The sequence below is a fragment of the Hemitrygon akajei genome, chromosome 6 (genome assembly GCF_048418815.1).
Source record: "Hemitrygon akajei chromosome 6, sHemAka1.3, whole genome shotgun sequence".
Taxonomy (NCBI): domain Eukaryota; kingdom Metazoa; phylum Chordata; class Chondrichthyes; order Myliobatiformes; family Dasyatidae; genus Hemitrygon; species Hemitrygon akajei.
The window spans coordinates 180902485-180922205 of NC_133129.1; the positions used below are offsets into that span (position 1 = coordinate 180902485).

Below are 19721 nucleotides of genomic sequence, written 5' to 3' on the forward strand. Positions count from 1 at the left end.
CCCAGGACTTGAGGATCTGAGCTCCAGGGAAATGGTGAATAGGTTAGGGTTTCATTTCATAGACCGTAGGATGAATGGAGATTTAATACAGGATACAAGATTATGTGGGTATACGCAGGGCAAATGCAAGCAGTCTTTACCCACTGAGGTTGGGTAGACTAGAACTAGAGGTCATGGATTAATTGTGAAAGGTGAAATATTCAAGGGGAATTTGAGGGGGACTTTCTTCACTGGGAGGGTGCTGTGAGCTGTCAGCGAAAATGGTAGATGGGAATATGCGGTGTTTTTGCACGTTATTTTAAATCTATTCAATATAAGTAATTGACTTGTTTATTCATTTTTTTTCTCTCTGTTAGATTATGTGTTACATTGAACTGCTGCTAAGTTAATAAGTTTCATGTCACATGCCAGTGATAATAAACCTGATTCTGATTCTGAGTTCAATTGTAACATTTCAGATAGATACATGGAAGGGAGGTGTTTGGAGGGCTATGGTGGCCCAGGTGCTGGTTAAAGGGACCTGGCAGAAGTTCAGGTTGACATGGACTGGATGTGTTGAAGGACCTGTTTCCGAGCTGTAGTGCTCTATGACTCAATGTGCAATAATAAACCAATACCAAAGCCCTATGAGATATTCACTGACTGTCACTCCCTGGCATCTGTCCCTGAAATCTACCATCAGATTTCTGAATAATCCAGGAACCCCCGAACACTACCTCATTATTCCTCTCATAAAGATAAGAGGTTCTGCAGATGTTAGAAATCTTGAGAAGGATCGCAGCTGGAAATGTCGATAGATGCTGTAAATGCACAGAAGTTCCTCCTGCATTTTACATGTGGCACTCTGAACTTCCAGCATCTGCAGAATCTCTTTCGCTCACACACACACACACAAAATGCAGGAGGAAATCAGCAGGTCAGGCAGCGTCTATGGTGAGGAATAAATAGTCGGCATTTCAGACTGATGAGGGGTCAGCTGTTCATTCCTCTCCATTGATGCTGCCTGGCTTGCTAAGTTCCTCCAGCACTTTCGGTGTATTCTTCGATATTCCCCTTACTTATTTAGTGATTTATAGTATTTTTATGCCTTTGTACTGTACTGCTGCCTCAAAACAACAAACTTCATCTCATAAACGACTGTGGTATTAAACCAGATTCCAATTCTGCCCAATAAACCCACCACAGCCCTGAGGCCAAAATTACTCACTGGAGGCTCTTGACCGTCCGCTCATGAAGACATTGAGGAACTTCTTGGAGAAGGGGATGTCTGCCTCTGGTGTAGAGTCCTCCGATGGGCAGATGGAATCACCTTTCCCTGCGCCCTCCTCGTCAGCAGCTGACTCGTAGGCCGAGGAGACGCAATTATCGTAGACAGTGGCGGAGTCACTGTCGTCGCTGTAGGCCGAGTAGCAGTGCTTCAAGCTGACCAGCTCAAGCTGGGCGTCCTCGTCCACCACCAGCGTGTACTTCACCGAGTCGTAGGACAACACGCTGTCTGAGCTGACCGAGACCCGCGGGCAGTGCTCACTCGAGGTCAGGGAGGCGCGGACCAGCGAGCGGCGTGTGCCGGCATGGACCACGGCCTCCTCCTCGCTGATCGAAGGCCGGGGCTTCCCGGGTGCAGCCGTGCACTGGACGAAGTCGGCGTCCGAGCCAGTGGACATTCTGTTGCCATTGGAGCGGCAGAGAGGGGGCCGCTCGCCCTCCGAAGAGTCCGAGTTTCTCTGCACCGGGGTGAGGTAGATCTCCTCGGTGGCTTCCAGCTCCACCTGCGCCTGGTAGTGGAGGCGATCCTCACTGTGGGCGCCGCTTCGAGACCGCTGCTCAGCGCAAGGCGCTGGCGAACATCCCACGGCGGCGGGAGCTAGCGTGTCACTCTTCCCCGTCGGAGCCCGCCTGCTAGCACTGGCCTGGCTGCTGGTGGTGGTGCCGCTGCTGGTCCCCTTGTCAACGGTGCCTCCCGCCGTCTTGGTCTCATTGCCAAGGCAGACGTGGTCATGAGCTGATCCGGCCTCCCCTGAAACACATGGCTTTTATGCTTTCATTGGCTGCCTATCCCACCATTACCTCTCCCGAAAATCTCCCCACAGGCAGTACCCACAACCATCTCCCCATCAGTAACTCCCAAACAATCCCCCCCGACCGATAACATCCCCAACAATCCCCCCCACCGGTAACATCCCCAACAATCCCCCCCGACCGGTAACATCCCCAACAATCCCCCCCGACCGATAACATCCCCAACAATCCCCCCCGACCGATAACATCCCCAACAATCCCCCCGACCGATAACATCCCCAACAATCCCCCCCACCGGTAACATCTCCAACAATCCCCCCCAACCGGTAACATCTCCAACAATCCCCCCGAACCGGTAACATCCCCAACAATCCCCCCCAACCGGTAACATCTCCAACAATCCCCCCGATCGGTAACATCCCCAACAATCCCCCCACCGGTAACATTCCCAACAATCCCCCCCCACCGGTAACATCCCCAACAATCCCCCCCACCGGTAACATCCCCAACAATCCCCCCCGACCGGTAACATCCCCAACAATCCCCCCGAACCGGTAACATCCCCAACAATCCCCCCCGACCGGTAACATCCCCAACAATCCCCCCCACCGGTAACATCCCCAACAATCCCCCCCGACCGGTAACATCCCCAACAATCCCCCCGAACCGGTAACATCCCCAACAATCCCCCCCGACCGGTAACATCCCCAACAATCCCCCCCACCGGTAACATCCCCAACAATCCCCCCCGACCGGTAACATCCCCAACAATCCCCCCGAACCGGTAACATCCCCAACAATCCCCCCCACCGGTAACATCTCCAACAATCCCCCCCGACCGGTAACATCCCCAACAATCCCCCCGAACCGGTAACATCCCCAACAATCCCCCCCACCGGTAACATCTCCAACAATCCCCCCGAACCGGTAACATCCCCAACAATCCCCCCCGACCGGTAACATCCCCAACAATCCCCCCCACCGGTAACATCCCCAACAATCCCCCCCGACCGGTAACATCCCCAACAATCCCCCCGAACCGGTAACATCCCCAACAATCCCCCCCACCGGTAACATCTCCAACAATCCCCCCCGACCGGTAACATCCCCAACAATCCCCCCGAACCGGTAACATCCCCAACAATCCCCCCCACCGGTAACATCTCCAACAATCCCCCCCGACCGGTAACATCCCCAACAATCCCCCCGAACCGGTAACATCCCCAACAATCCCCCCCACCGGTAACATCTCCAACAATCCCCCCCGACCGGTAACATCCCCAACAATCCCCCCGAACCGGTAACATCCCCAACAATCCCCCCCACCGGTAACATCTCCAACAATCCCCCCGAACCGGTAACATCTCCAACAATTCCCCCCCACCGGTAACATTCCCAACAATCCCCCCCCACTGGTAACATCCCCAACAATCCCCCCCGACCGGTAACATCTCCAACAATTCCCCCCCACCGGTAACATTCCCAACAATTCCCCCCCACCGGTAACATCCCCAACAATCCCCCCCGACCGGTAACATCCCCAACAATCCCCCCACCGGTAACATTCCCAACAATCCCCCCCCACCGGTAACATCCCCAACAATCCCCCCCACCGGTAACATCCCCAACAATCCCCCCCGACCGGTAACATCCCCAACAATCCCCCCCGACCGGTAACATTCCCAACAATCCCCCCCGACCGGTAACTCCCCAACAATCCCCCCCGACCGGTAACATCCCCAACAATCCCCCCCGACCGGTAACATCCCCAACAATCCCCCCCCGACCGGTAACATCCCCAACAATCCCCCCCTGACCGGAAACATCCCCAACAATCCCCCCCCACCGGTAACATCCCCAACAATCCCCCCCACCGGTAACATCCCCAACAATTCCCCCCGACCGGTAACATCCCCAACAATCCCCCCCTGACCGGAAACATCCCCAACAATCCCCCCCCACCGGTAACATCCCCAACAATCCCCCCCACCGGTAACATCCCCAACAATCCCCCCCGACCGGTAACATCCCCAACAATCCCCCCCGACCGGTAACTCCCCAACAATCCCCCCCGACCGGTAACATCCCCAACAATCCCCCCGACCGGTAACATCTCCAACAATCCCCCCCGACCGGTAACATCCCCAACAATCCCCCCCGACCGGTAACATCCCCAACAATCCCCCCGACCGGTAACATCCCCAACAATCCCCCCCGACCGGTAACATCCCCAACAATCCCCCCCCACCGGTAACATCCCCAACAATCCCCCCCGACCGATAACATCCCCAACAATCCCCCCCGACCGGTAACATCTCCAACAATCCCCCCGACCGGTAACATCCCCAACAATCCCCCCCCACCGGTAACATCCCCAACAATCCCCCCCGACCGGTAACATCTCCAACAATCCCCCCCGACCGGTAACATCCCCAACAATCCCCCCCGACCGATAACATCCCCAACAATCCCCCCCGACCGGTAACATCTCCAACAATCCCCCCCGACCGGTAACATCCCCAACAATCCCCCCCACCAGTAACATCCCCAACAATCCCCCCCGACCGGTAACATCCCCAACAATCCCCCCCACCAGTAACATCCCCAACAATCCCCCCCGACCGGTAACATCCCCAACAATCCCCCCCGACCGGTAACATTCCCAACAATCCCCCCCGACCGGTAACATCCCCAACAATCCCCCCCCACCGGTAACATCCCCAACAATCCCCCCCGACCGGTAACATCCCCAACAATCCCCCCTGACCGGTAACATCTCCAACAATCCCCCCCCCCACCGGTAACATCCCCAACAATCCCCCCCGACCGGTAACTCCCCAACAATCCCCCCGACCGGTAACATCCCCAACAATCCCCCCCGACCGGTAACTCCCCAACAATCCCCCCCACCGGTAACATTCCCAACAATCCCCCCCGACCGGTAACTCCCCAACAATCCCCCCCACCGGTAACATTCCCAACAATCCCCCCCGACCGGTAACATCCCCAACAATCCCCCCCGACCGGTAACATCTCCAACAATCCCCCCCGACCGGTAACATCCCCAACAATCCCCCCCGACCGGTAACATCTCCAACAATCCCCCCCGACCGGTAACATTCCCAACAATCCCCCCCGACCGGTAACATCCCCAACAATCCCCCCCTGACCGGTAACATCCCCAACAATCCCCCCCGACCGGTAACATCTCCAACAATCCCCCCACCGGTAACATCTCCAACAATCCCCCCACCGGTAACATCCCCAACAATCCCCCCCGACCGGTAACATCCCCAACAATCCCCCCGAACCGGTAACATCCCCAACAATCCCCCCCTGACCGGTAACATCCCCAACAATCCCCCCCGACCGGTAACATCCCCAACAATCCCCCCCTGACCGGTAACATCCCCAACAATCCCCCCCGACCGGTAACATCTCCAACAATCCCCCCACCGGTAACATCTCCAACAATCCCCCCACCGGTAACATCCCCAACAATCCCCCCACCGGTAACATCTCCAACAATCCCCCCACCGGTAACATCCCCAACAATCCCCCCCGACCGGTAACTCCCCAACAATCACCCCCGACCGGTAACTCCCCAACAATCCCCCCCGACCGGTAACATTCCCAACAATCCCCCCCGACCGGTAACATCCCCAACAATCCCCCCCTGACCGGTAACATTCCCAACAATCCCCCCCGACCGGTAACATCCCCAACAATCCCCCCCACCGGTAACATCCCCAACAATCCCCCCCCCACCGGTAACATCCCCAACAATCCCCCCCGACCGGTAACTCCCCAACAATCCCCCCGACCGGTAACATCCCCAACAATCCCCCCCACCGGTAACATCCCCAACAATCCCCCCCCCACCGGTAACATCCCCAACAATCCCCCCCGACCGGTAACTCCCCAACAATCCCCCCGACCGGTAACATTCCCAACAATCCCCCCCGACCGGTAACATCCCCAACAATCCCCCCGAACCGGTAACATTCCCAACAATCCCCCCCGACCGGTAACATCCCCAACAATCCCCCCGAACCGGTAACATTCCCAACAATCCCCCCCGACCGGTAACATCTCCAACAATCCCCCCCACCGGTAACATTCCCAACAATCCCCCCCACCGGTAACATCCCCAACAATCCCCCCCTGACCGGTAACATCTCCAACAATCCCCCCACCGGTAACATTCCCAACAATTCCCCCCCACCGGTAACTCCCCAACAATCCCCCCCTGACCGGTAACTCCCCAACAATCCCCCCCTGACCGGTAACATTCCCAACAATCCCCCCCGACCGGTAACATTCCCAACAATCCCCCCGACCGGTAACATTCCCAACAATCCCCCCCAACCGGTAACATCCCCAACAATCCCCCCCCACCGGTAACATCCCCAACAATCCCCCCCACCGGTAACATCCCCAACAATCCCCCCCTGACCGGTAACATCCCCAACAATCCCCCCCACCGGTAACATCCCCAACAATCCCCCCCTGACCGGTAACATCCCCAACAATCCCCCCCACCGGTAACATTCCCAACAATCCCCCCCCCACCGGTAACATCCCCAACAATCCCCCCGACCGGTAACATTCCCAACAATCCCCCCCGACCGGTAACATCTCCAACAATCCCCCCCACCGGTAACATCCCCAACAATCCCCCCGACCGGTAACATCCCCAACAATCCCCCCCGACCGGTAACATCCCCAACAATCCCCCCCACCGGTAACATTCCCAACAATCCCCCCCGACCGATAACATCCCCAACAATCCCCCCCACCGGTAACATCTCCAACAATCCCCCCCACCGGTAACATCCCCAACAATCCCCCCGACCGGTAACATCCCCAACAATCCCCCCCGACCGGTAACATCCCCAACAATCCCCCCCACCGGTAACATTCCCAACAATCCCCCCCACCGGTAACATCCCCAACAATCCCCCCCACCGGTAACATTCCCAACAATCCCCCCCCCACCGGTAACATCCCCAACAATCCCCCCCTGACCGGTAACATCTCCAACAATCCCCCCCGACCGGTAACATCCCCAACAATCCCCCCCACCGGTAACATCCCCAACAATCCCCCCCACCGGTAACATCCCCAACAATCCCCCCCGACCGGTAACTCCCCAACAATCCCCCCCAACCGGTAACATCCCCAACAATCCCCCCGACCGGTAACATCCCCAACAATCCCCCCCGACCGGTAACTCCCCAACAATCCCCCCCAACCGGTAACATCCCCAACAATCCCCCCCCGACCGATAACATCCCCAACAATCCCCCCCGACCGGTAACATCTCCAACAATCCCCCCCACCGGTTACATCTCCAACAATCCCCCCCGACCGGTAACTCCCCAACAATCACCCCCAACCGGTAACATTCCCAACAATCCCCCCCGACCGGTAACATTCCCAACAATCCCCCCCACCGATAACATCCCCAACAATCCCCCCCGACCGGTAACATCCCCAACAATCCCCCCCGACCGATAACATCCCCAACAATCCCCCCCGACCGGTAACATCCCCAACAATCCCCCCCCACCGGTAACATCTCCAACAATCCCCCCCCACCGGTAACATCTCCAACAATCCCCCCCACCGGTAACATCTCCAACAATCCCCCCCACCGGTAACATCTCCAACAATCCCCCCCAACCGGTAACATCCCCAACAATCCCCCCGACCGGTAACATCCCCAACAATCCCCCCCGACCGGTAACTCCCCAACAATCCCCCCCAACCGGTAACATCCCCAACAATCCCCCCCCGACCGATAACATCCCCAACAATCCCCCCCGACCGGTAACATTCCCAACAATCCCCCCCGACCGGTAACATCTCCAACAATCCCCCCCGACCGATAACATCCCCAACAATCCCCCCCTGACCGATAACATCCCCAACAATCCCCCCCGACCGGTAACATCCCCAACAATCACCCCCTGACCGGTAACATCCCCAACAATCCCCCCCGACCGGTAACATCCCCAACAATCCCCCCCGACCGGTAACATCCCCAACAATCACCCCCTGACCGGTAACATCCCCAACAATCCCCCCCGACCGGTAACTCCCCAACAATCCCCCCCCGACCGGTAACATCCCCAACAATCCCCCCCGACCGATAACATCCCCAACAATCCCCCCCGACCGGTAACATCTCCAACAATCCCCCCCCACCGGTAACATCTCCAACAATCCCCCCCACCGGTAACATCTCCAACAATCCCCCCCCACCGGTAACATCCCCAACAATCCCCCCCGACCGGTAACATCCCCAACAATCCCCCCCACCGGTAACATCCCCAACAATCCCCCCCCACCGGTAACATTCCCAACAATCCCCCCCACCGGTAACATTCCCAACAATCCCCCCGACCGATAACATCCCCAACAATCCCCCCGACCGGTAACATCTCCAACAATCCCCCCCACCGGTAACATCTCCAACAATCCCCCCCCGACCGGTAACATCCCCAACAATCCCCCCCGACCGGTAACATCTCCAACAATCCCCCCCGACCGATAACATCCCCAACAATCCCCCCCGACCGGTAACATCTCCAACAATCCCCCCCCCACCGGTAACATCCCCAACAATCCCCCCCGACCGATAACATCCCCAACAATCCCCCCCGACCGGTAACATCCCCAACAATCCCCCCCGACCGGTAACATCCCCAACAATCCCCCCGACCGGTAACATCCCCAACAATCCCCCCCGACCGGTAACATCCCCAACAATCCCCCCGAACCGGTAACATCCCCAACAATCCCCCCCACCGGTAACATTCCCAACAATCCCCCCGACCGGTAACATCCCCAACAATCCCCCCCACCGGTAACATCTCCAACAATCCCCCCCGACCGGTAACATCCCCAACAATCCCCCCCGACCGGTAACATCTCCAACAATCCCCCCCGACCGGTAACATCTCCAACAATCCCCCCCGACCGGTAACATCCCCAACAATCCCCCCCGACCGGTAACATCCCCAACAATCCCCCCCTGACCGGTAACATTCCCAACAATTCCCCCCCGACCGATAACATCCCCAACAATCCCCCCCTGACCGGTAACATTCCCAACAATCCCCCCCCGACCGATAACATCTCCAACAATCCCCCCCTGACCGGTAACATTCCCAACAATCCCCCCCCGACCGATAACATCTCCAACAATCCCCCCCTGACCGGTAACATCCCCAACAATCCCCCCCGACCGGTAACATCCCCAACAATCACCCCCGACCGGTAACATCCCCAACAATCACCCCCGACCGGTAACATCCCCAACAATCCCCCCCGACCGGTAACATCTCCAACAATCCCCCCCACCGGTAACATTCCCAACAATCCCCCCCGACCGGTAACATCCCCAACAATCCCCCCCACCGGTAACATCCCCAACAATCCCCCCCGACCGGTAACATCCCCAACAATCCCCCCCCGACCGGTAACATCCCCAACAATCCCCCCCGACCGGTAACATCCCCAACAATCCCCCCCACCGGTAACATCCCCAACAATCCCCCCCCACCGGTAACATCCCCAACAATCCCCCCCTGACCGGTAACATCCCCAACAATCCCCCCCGACCGGTAACATTCCCAACAATCCCCCCCGACCGGTAACTCCCCAACAATCCCCCCCTGACCGGTAACAACTCCAACAATCCCCCCCCCCACCGGTAACATCCCCAACAATCCCCCCCACCGGTAACATCCCCAACAATCCCCCCCGACCGGTAACATCCCCAACAATCCCCCCCACCGGTAACATCCCCAACAATTCCCCCCGACCGGTAACATCCCCAACAATCCCCCCCGACCGGTAACTCCCCAACAATCCCCCCCGACCGGTAACATCCCCAACAATCCCCCCCACCGGTAACATCCCCAACAATCCCCCCCCACCGGTAACATCCCCAACAATCCCCCCCTGACCGGTAACATCCCCAACAATCCCCCCCGACCGGTAACATTCCCAACAATCCCCCCCGACCGGTAACTCCCCAACAATCCCCCCCTGACCGGTAACAACTCCAACAATCCCCCCCGACCGGTAACATCCCCAACAATCCCCCCCGACCGGTAACATCTCCAACAATCCCCCCCGACCGGTAACATTCCCAACAATCCCCCCCGACCGGTAACATTCCCAACAATCCCCCCCGACCGGTAACATCCCCAACAATCCCCCCCGACCGGTAACATCTCCAACAATCCCCCCCGACCGGTAACATCCCCAACAATCCCCCCCGACCGGTAACATCCCCAACAATCCCCCCCGACCGGTAACATCTCCAACAATCCCCCCCGACCGGTAACATCCCCAACAATCCCCCCCGACCGGTAACATTCCCAACAATCCCCCCCCGACCGGTAACATCCCCAACAATCCCCCCCGACCGGTAACATTCCCAACAATCCCCCCCACCGGTAACTCCCCAACAATCCCCCCGACCGGTAACATCCCCAACAATCCCCCCCGACCGGTAACTCCCCAACAATCCCCCCGACCGGTAACATCCCCAACAATCCCCCCCACCGGTAACATCTCCAACAATCCCCCCCGACCGGTAACATCCCCAACAATCCCCCCCACCGGTAACATCCCCAACAATCCCCCCCGACCGGTAACATCTCCAACAATCCCCCCCACCGGTAACATCCCCAACAATCCCCCCCACCGGTAACAACTCCAACAATCCCCCCCCCCACTGGTAATTCCCCAACAATCCCCCCCGACCGGTAACATCTCCAACAATCCCCCCCGACCGGTAACATCCCCAACAATCCCCCCCGACCAGTAACTCCCCAACAATCCCCCCCGACCGGTAACATCCCCAACAATCCCCCCCGACCGGTAACTCCCCAACAATCCCCCCCGACCGGTAACATCCCCAACAATCCCCCCCACCGGTAACAACTCCAACAATCCCCCCCGACCAGTAACTCCCCAACAATCCCCCCCGACCGGTAACATCTCCAACAATCCCCCCCGACCGGTAACATCCCCAACAATCCCCCCCACCGGTAACAACTCCAACAATCCCCCCCGACCAGTAACATCCCCAACAATCCCCCCCGACCGGTAACATCCCCAACAATCCCCCCGACCGGTAACATCCCCAACAATCCCCCCCGACCGGTAACATCCCCAACAATCCCCCCCGACCGGTAACTCCCCAACAATCCCCCCGACCGGTAACATCTCCAACAATCCCCCCCACCGGTAACATCCCCAACAATCCCCCCCGACCGGTAACATCCCCAACAATCCCCCCCCGACCGGTAACATCTCCAACAATCCCCCTCGACCGGTAACATCCCCAACAATCCCCCCCGACCGGTAACATCCCCAACAATCCCCCCCGACCGGTAACATCTCCAACAATCCCCCCCGACCGGTAACATCCCCAACAATCCCCCCCGACCGGTAACATCCCCAACAATCCCCCCCGACCGGTAACATTCCCAACAATCCCCCCCGACCGGTAACATCCCCAACAATCCCCCCGACCGGTAACATCCCCAACAATCCCCCCCGACCGGTAACTCCCCAACAATCACCCCCGACCGGTAACATCCCCAACAATCACCCCCGACCGGTAACTCCCCAACAATCACCCCCGACCGGTAACATCCCCAACAATCCCCCCCGACCGGTAACATCCCCAACAATCCCCCCCGACCGATAACATTCCCAACAATCCCCCCCGACCGGTAACTCCCCAACAATCCCCCCCCCACCGGTAACATTCCCAACAATTCCCCCCACCGGTAACATCCCCAACAATCCCCCCCGACCGGTAACTCCCCAACAATCCCCCCGACCGGTAACATCTCCAACAATCCCCCCCAACCGGTAACATCTCCAACAATCCCCCCGACCGGTAACATCCCCAACAATCCCCCCCCGACCGGTAACATCTCCAACAATCCCCCCCGACCGGTAACATCCCCAACAATCCCCCCCTGACCGGTAACATTCCCAACAATCCCCCCCGACCGGTAACATCTCCAACAATCCCCCCCACCGGTAACATCCCCAACAATCCCCCCCTGACCGGTAACATCCCCAACAATCCCCCCCTGACCGGTAACATCCCCAACAATCCCCCCGACCGATAACATCCCCAACAATCCCCCCGACCGGTAACATCTCCAACAATCCCCCCGACCGGTAACATCTCCAACAATCCCCCCGACCGATAACATCCCCAACAATCCCCCCGACCGGTAACATCCCCAACAATCCCCCCCGACCGGTAACATCCCCAACAATCCCCCCCGACCGGTAACATCTCCAACAATCCCCCCCAACCGGTAACATCCCCAACAATCCCCCCCGACCGGTAACTCCCCAACAATCCCCCCCGACCGGTAACATCCCCAACAATCCCCCCCGACCGGTAACATCCCCAACAATCACCCCCGACCGGTAACATCTCCAACAATCCCCCCGACCGGTAACATCTCCAACAATCCCCCCCGACCGGTAACATCCCCAACAATCCCCCCCGACCGGTAACATCCCCAACAATCCCCCCCTGACCGGTAACATTCCCAACAATCCCCCCCTGACCGGTAACATCCCCAACAATCCCCCCCGACCGGTAACATCTCCAACAATCCCCCCCACCGGTAACATCTCCAACAATCCCCCCCCCCACCGGTAACTCCCTAGTAATCCCCCCCCACTGGTAATTCCCCAACAATCCCCCCCCCACCGGGAATTCCCTGACAATCCCCCCTACCGGCAACATTCCAACAATCCCCCTCTCCACTGGTAACTCCACAACAATCCCCCCTACCGGTAACTCCCTAGTAATCCCCCCCCCACTGGTAATTCCCCGACAATCCCCCCCACCGGTAACATTCCAACAATCCCCCCCACCGGTAACATTCCAACAATCCCCCCCGACCGGTAACATCCCCAACAATCCCCCCGACCGGTAACATCTCCAACAATCCCCCCCGACCGGTAACATCTCCAACAATCACCCCCGACCGGTAACTCCCCAACAATCCCCCCCGACCGGTAACATCCCCAACAATCCCCCCCTGACCGGTAACATTCCCAACAATCCCCCCCTGACCGGTAACATCCCCAACAATCCCCCCCTGACCGGTAACATCCCCAACAATCCCCCCGACCGGTAACATTCCAACAATCCCCCCCACCGGCAACATTCCAACAATCCCCCCCACCGGTAACATTCCAACAATCCCCCCCACCGGCAACATTCCAACAATCCCCCCCACCGGTAACATTCCAACAATCCCCCCCGACCGGTAACATCCCCAACAATCCCTCCCACCGGCAACATTCGAACAATCCCCCCCCACTGGTAACTCCCCAACAATCCCCCCTACCAGTAACTCCCCGACAATCCCCCCCGTGGTAAATCACTTCTCCCCTCCCCCAATCCCAGCCCTCTCACCTCCTGACCCCTCTCCCAATTGGAACTCCAATCCCACTCTACTCCTGTGACCCCACACCCTTTCTCCTCCTCCTATTCCACCCCCCTTCTCTGCTCCTACCATACCCCCTCTCCTCCTCCTACCCCAGTCCTGGCCACCACCCTGTTAGTGCAGGCCATGCCTTCACCCCACGTTTGAATTTTACACTCCACCCTTACCAACCTTTCCCCTTGGCCACCACCAGCTGCCGGGCTCTCCATGCTCTGGGGTAGAATTTACCCCACTGAAGGCTTCAGTACTAGCTCCCAATGATAGATATGTTCTCTTTCAAACCAGCCCTTTAAATAAACCCACACACTGGAATTCTACTGGATTAGTGAACTGGCTGCAGTTCTTTGACTTGCAACTACTTCAGATCCAGGACGGACAAGCCCAGGGAGCCTGCACCGCGGGATCACATACCTGTTTTGAGCGGGGAGGTTGGCCGCGAGACTCTTTCCTGCCAGCTGTATTTTTTGCCGAATGAGTTATTGTTCAGTGTGTCCTGCAGTAAGATAAACAAAAGAGGTCACATGTTGGGCTGGAATGGGAGAGGCAGCTGACACACTAGGCCACACGATATCCTTTCAATAGGTTGCCGGGCAACGCTAAACTGTGCAGATCTTTCCAGCAGAGCAACTTTGTTGACGTGAGGCAGAAACCTGGGTTGAGGGCTGCTGTGGATCTTAATCGAGCTCGGACAGCCCTCACCCCAGGTCGGGTGCCAAGGTAGTGCGACACTGTTACAGCTCGGGCCATTCCAGAGTATGGAGTTCAAATCCAACAGAATTCTGTTACGAGTCTCTGTATGTCCTTCCCGTTAAATGTGTGCATTTTCCCAGGGTGCTGCGATTTTGTCCCAGAGTCCAAGACGTACCGGGTAGGTTAAATGGTCATTGCAAATTGTCCTGTGATTAGGTTAGTGTTAATAGGGTTTGTCAGGGGTTGTGGGGACAGCATGGCTCAAAGGGCCAGAAGGGCCTACTCCTCGCTGTAAATAAATGAAACCAGGTCGAATGGTATTACTCACTAGAGGCGTTTCTGTGACCATCCAGACCATTATGCTGCTTTGTACTATCACTTTGACTCAGGGAAACTCTGACGGATTTTTCCACAAGGCATAGGAGCAGAATTAGGCCGTTCAGTCCATTATGTCTGTTCTGCCATTCCATCATGGCAGATTTATTATCCCAGTCACCCCCATTCTCCCGCCTTCTCCCTGTAACTTTAGATGCCCTGACTAATCAGGAACCTTTAGGAAATCTTGCATGAGGACTCTCAAGTCCCTTTGCAACTCCAATTTCTGAATTTTATCCCCAATTAGATAATAGTCTACACTTATTCCTTCTACCTAAGTGCATGAATGTACACTTTCCTACAGTTTCCATCTGCCACTCCTTTGCCCATTCTCCTAATCTGTCTAAGTCCTTCTGTAGACTCCCTGCTTCCTCAACACTACCTCCCCCTCCACCTATCTTCGTATTGTCCGCAAACCTGGCCACAAAGCCATCAATTCTGTAATCAAAATCATTGACATATAATGTGAAAAGAAACAATCCCAACACGGGCCTATGCTGACCACCAGTTGCCAACCACAGCCAAACAGAAAAAGCCTCCTTGATTCCCTCTCTTTGTACTCCGCCAGTCAGCCAATCTTCTATTGATGCCAGTACCTTTCCAGTTCTAAATGATTCAGATTCTGATCCATTTATTTATCACATGCACATCGAAACATACAGCAAAACATGTTGTTTGTGTTAACAACCAACACAACCTAAGGATGTGTGGGGACAGCCCACAAGTGCCTCCACACATTCTACCGCATATTGTATCAGTGGAGTCCTGACCTCCTCCTCAGAGACCACAGTCAGTATGGTTGGTAATAACATTTTATTTCAGGGACAGTTTCTTCCTATCTGTCATCAAATTTAGAACAATCCAAGAACCAATGAACACAATCTCACTATTCCTCTTTTGCACTATTCATTTCTTTATTATTGAACTTAAAGTTACATTTATTTACTACTGTCACTAACCAACAGAGATAATAAACCTGATTTCAATTCTTTCTTGCACAATTTATGTTATAAATGTTTGCATTTCCTGTGTCAAAGTTACAACTAAAATAACTTACAAAATGTTACTATAAGTTGTGCAAACACAAGAAAATCTGCAGATGCTGGAAATCCAGAGCAACACACGCAAAATGCTGGAGGAACTCACCAGGCAGCATCTATGCAAAAGAATGAACAGTCAACGTTTCAGGCCAAGACCCTTCATCAGGACTCATGAATGAAGGTACTTGGCCTGAAATATCCACTATTTGCACTTTTCTATAAATACTGCCTGCTCTGGCGAGTTCCTCCAGCACGCTGTGTATGTTACTTGTGGGCAAGCTCCATTGGCACGGGACGTGTGGACTGGAAAGGAAGGGGACAGAATTGTAGGAAAGAGGAAGCAATGGCCTAGTGCTCCACAGTGGGGTCCGGTGCAAGGTGCTTTCCCTTCCTCTACCTCCTTATTCTGTCTTCTGCCCCCTTCCCTTCCAATCCTCTTGAAGGATCTGAGCTCAAAACATGGACTGTTTATTCCTCTCCATAGATGCTGCCTGACTTGCTGAGTTCCTCCAGTATTTTGTGTGTGTTGCCTAGGACAATGCTGGTCTTGTTTTGCTTGGGGTAACAGCCATGTGCCTGGGACAGCTTAAGACCTGCCTTTATTACAAAGCAGTTCCCGGCTGTGTACTGGCTAAGGAAATAGGATTAAAGAAGCAGGATTAACAAATGCCCTAACCGAGGTCCATATGAAAAACGTACACTAGACTCATCAACAACCTTTGTCACATGTAAACATATAAATCCAGATGCCCCAGTCTGCAGCAAAATCAGCAAGCACAAAGCTCCAGATCAGTCAGTTAACAACATACCTCAGGAAAACTTTAGGAGCTGAAATGCCAGATGGAATAAATGAATACTCAGAAAACTTCAATAATCAGATGAAGGCAGGGTCGTCTTAATCCCTGATAAGAAGAACAACAAAGGGACTCTGAGCCCTTTCTCCTTACCTGCGTGCGTGGAACCTGTGGGAATAGGTTTAGGGTTGTTGGTCTCTTGGGTCTATAGGACGCCACGCTGACAGGGTTGACCTCCTGCCGCGGGCCGTTGTTTTCTTCCTCTTCCTCCACCTCGTCCACAGCGTCAATCAAATCCAGCTGCAGCATCTCCGCCTGAATCGTGCGCGTGTCGTTTCCGCTCGTGGTGGCAGCATTGTTGGTCTCCAGGGTTACACGGGACTGATGGGAGGACAAGGTCAGACAGAGAAAGGTCAGTAAGAATTGATTCGATGCCAGGAAGGTACGTTTTAAGATTGTAAACCAGTGCAAAGGAAGGGTTAAAATCTTCTGGCCGTGAACGAGGACAATGATGTAACTGCTCCTGTTAATCTGGAAGGAAATCTCCTTGCTGGTCAGAGAGAAACGTCAAAAGCAGTTAAGCACGTTTAATCTGAAACAAACACACAACAGCAGCAGCAATGGCTGATACCAACAGGTGTCCACTCTGCCCATTGTATCTGTACTGGACCTTCAAAGAAACCATTAGATTAGACCCACTTCCCTTCAACCACTCAGTTCCTGAACCAACCGGCAATAACACTAATCACTGCACTTCGGTAACACTGTGCCTACTTTGATCACTTAGCACCAAAACTGGACTTTTTTTGTTTTGATTGTGTTCATTCTTGTAAAAATTGTGTAAAATCTGTTTATCCTCTTTTTTTCTTGTGAATATTGTGTATCTGATGCTCTACGCCTGTGATACTGCTGCAAGTCAGATTTTCACTGAACCTGTGCCCACATGGACTTGTGCAGATGACAATAAACTTGACTTTGACTCATGTTTCTCATCACTACCTCAGCAGGTCAGGCAACGTCTATGGAGGGGAATAAACAGTTGATGTTTCAGGCAATATTATTTATTGCAATGCACTTCTGCTGTAAAACAACGAATTTCACAATATATGCCAATGATATTAAACCTGATTCTGAAAAACTATGGCCACGTTAAACAGCAACAGGTGTTCTGTTGTTTGAATTGTGTTCTTTATCGTAAAAATTCAGTAGAATTAATGTTTAATTTATGCTCTTCTTGTAATGCTGTATCTCTGACAGTATTTACCTGTGATGCTGCTGCAAGTAAGGTTTTAATTGTACCTGTGCATACACAATCAAATTTCAAATTATGTATAAGATAAACAACCTTGAAATTCATCTCCTTACAGGCAGCCACAAAACAAAGAAACCCATAAGAAAAGAAATGTCAAATACCCAACATGCAGAGAGAAAAAAAAAACAACTTGTTTAAACAATAAAAGCAAGCAAACAGTATTCAGAACAAAAGTGAGTCCATAGACACAAAGCCCAGAGCATCTGGAGCAGGCCACAGCCTCGACCTCAGTTCAATGCAGAGCCGAATGAACGTCCTTAAGCCCTCAGACACCGAGCCCAGAGCAGCTGGAGCAGGTCACAGCCTCGGCCTCAGTTCAATGCAGAGCCGAATGAACGTCCTTAAGCCCTCAGACACCGAGCCCAGAGCAGCCGGAGCAGGCCACAGCCTCGGCCTCAGTTCAATGCAGAGCCGAGTGAACGTCCTGAAGCCCTCAGTCACCGAGCCCAGAGCAGCCGGAGCAGGCCACAGCCTCGGCCTCAGTTCAATGCAGAGCCGAGTGAACGTCCTGAAGCCCTCAGTCACCGAGCCCAGAGCAGCTGGAGCAGGTCACAGCCTCGGCCTCAGTTCAGTGCAGAGAGCTCTCAGACACCGAGCCCAGAGCAGCCGGAGCAGATGACAATAAACTTGAATTTGTCTCCACCCCCCCCCCCCCCACCCACATTTGTGCAGATTATCCCCTCTAGCCCACACTCCACAGATTTATCCTACTAAGTTTAGGCATGGCCACATTCTCATTAACTGCTTGTTGGCTGTTGATCATAAACTCTGATAGATGATCTGGAAGAAAGTCCAGGAAAGCTGAATATCTTAACACCCATCCCAGAATTATTTACAAGAAGAATGAAATCTGGCTTCTATCTATGATCAAGGATACCCACGATCTTGGTCATACTGCAGGAGGTAAAGAAGCCTGAAGACCCATACCACCAAGATCAGGAACAGTGAGATTCTTGAATTGACCTGCCTAACCTTAACCCTACGTCAGCAACAGGACACCATGGACAACCTCCTGCACTGCAATGGACTTGCCTCTATGGTAACACAAGAGGTACCCCACAGTATTTAGAGTTCAGGACAGGTCATCTGATATGTTAATGTCCAGGAATTTAAGGTTGATGACTCTCTCCATCATCGTTCTTCATTGTAGACTGGTGCATGCTCCCCCTCCTTCCACTTCCTGAAGTCAATAATCAGTTCTAAGTTCTAAATTAAGATATTTTTATTTTCTCCCTCTTCATTACCTTGTGGTACAGAGGGGCCACCGCACAGAATCAGAGAAAGCTCTGTGAGAGAGAGTGAGAAAGATGAGCAGGGGGAGCGCGCAAGAGAGAGGGAGGATGGGAGAGAAGAGCAAGAGAGAGGGAGGATGGGAGGGAGGGAGGATGGGGGAGAGAGAGAAGAGAAAGAAAGAGATAGAGAGAGAAAAGACAGGAGGAGGTAGAGGTAGAGAAAAGAGGGAGGGAGAGGGAAAGAGAGAAAGAATGAAAAGAGGTAGAAGAGAGGAGAGAGGCAGTGTGGGAGGGAGGGAGAGTGGAAGAATATGAGAGAGGGAGAGAGGAGAAGATGGGGAAATAGGGAGAGAGTGGGAGAGTGGAGGAGTGGGGGAGAAGAGGGAGTGGGAAAGGGGAGAGAGAGATAGGGAGAGGAAGGAAGGAAGAGTAGCAGAGAGCATGAGAGGGAGTGGGAGAGTGGAAAAGAGGGAAAAAGGGAAAAGAGAAGGAGAGAAGAAGGGAGGGAGGGCGGAAGAGGGTGAGAGCGAGGGAGGGAGGGGTAAGGGCAGAGAGGCAGGGAGACTGTTTGTGAATGTTGAAACATTGCATCAGTTTAATTTGGTAAATCTAGTCACCTCTGGTGCCTAATATTCAATGCAGGATTCAGCTGATCCAAATGGAGCAGTCAGTGGGTTAACTCCGACCTTGAACTTCCCCAAGTTAATGAGTGGAGACAATAGCCAGGTCTCAGCTCTCAAGTTCCATAC

General features: G+C 54.6%; 1 protein-coding gene across 5 annotated transcripts in view; it reads right to left on the bottom strand.

Moving 5' to 3' along the window:
* Window positions 1–19721, bottom strand: part of mapk8ip1b (mitogen-activated protein kinase 8 interacting protein 1b) — a 163366-nt gene that overhangs the window by 39141 nt on the left and 104504 nt on the right. For all 5 annotated transcript variants that reach the window (XM_073049862.1, XM_073049861.1, XM_073049865.1 and 2 more), the window contains exons 3-5: window positions 16582–16809; window positions 13941–14022; window positions 1208–2017 (exon numbers count right to left, since the gene is read on the bottom strand). In XM_073049862.1, coding sequence (XP_072905963.1) covers window positions 1208–2017; window positions 13941–14022; window positions 16582–16809 — 1120 coding nt within the window. The remainder of the gene's footprint in view (window positions 1–1207; window positions 2018–13940; window positions 14023–16581; window positions 16810–19721) is intronic.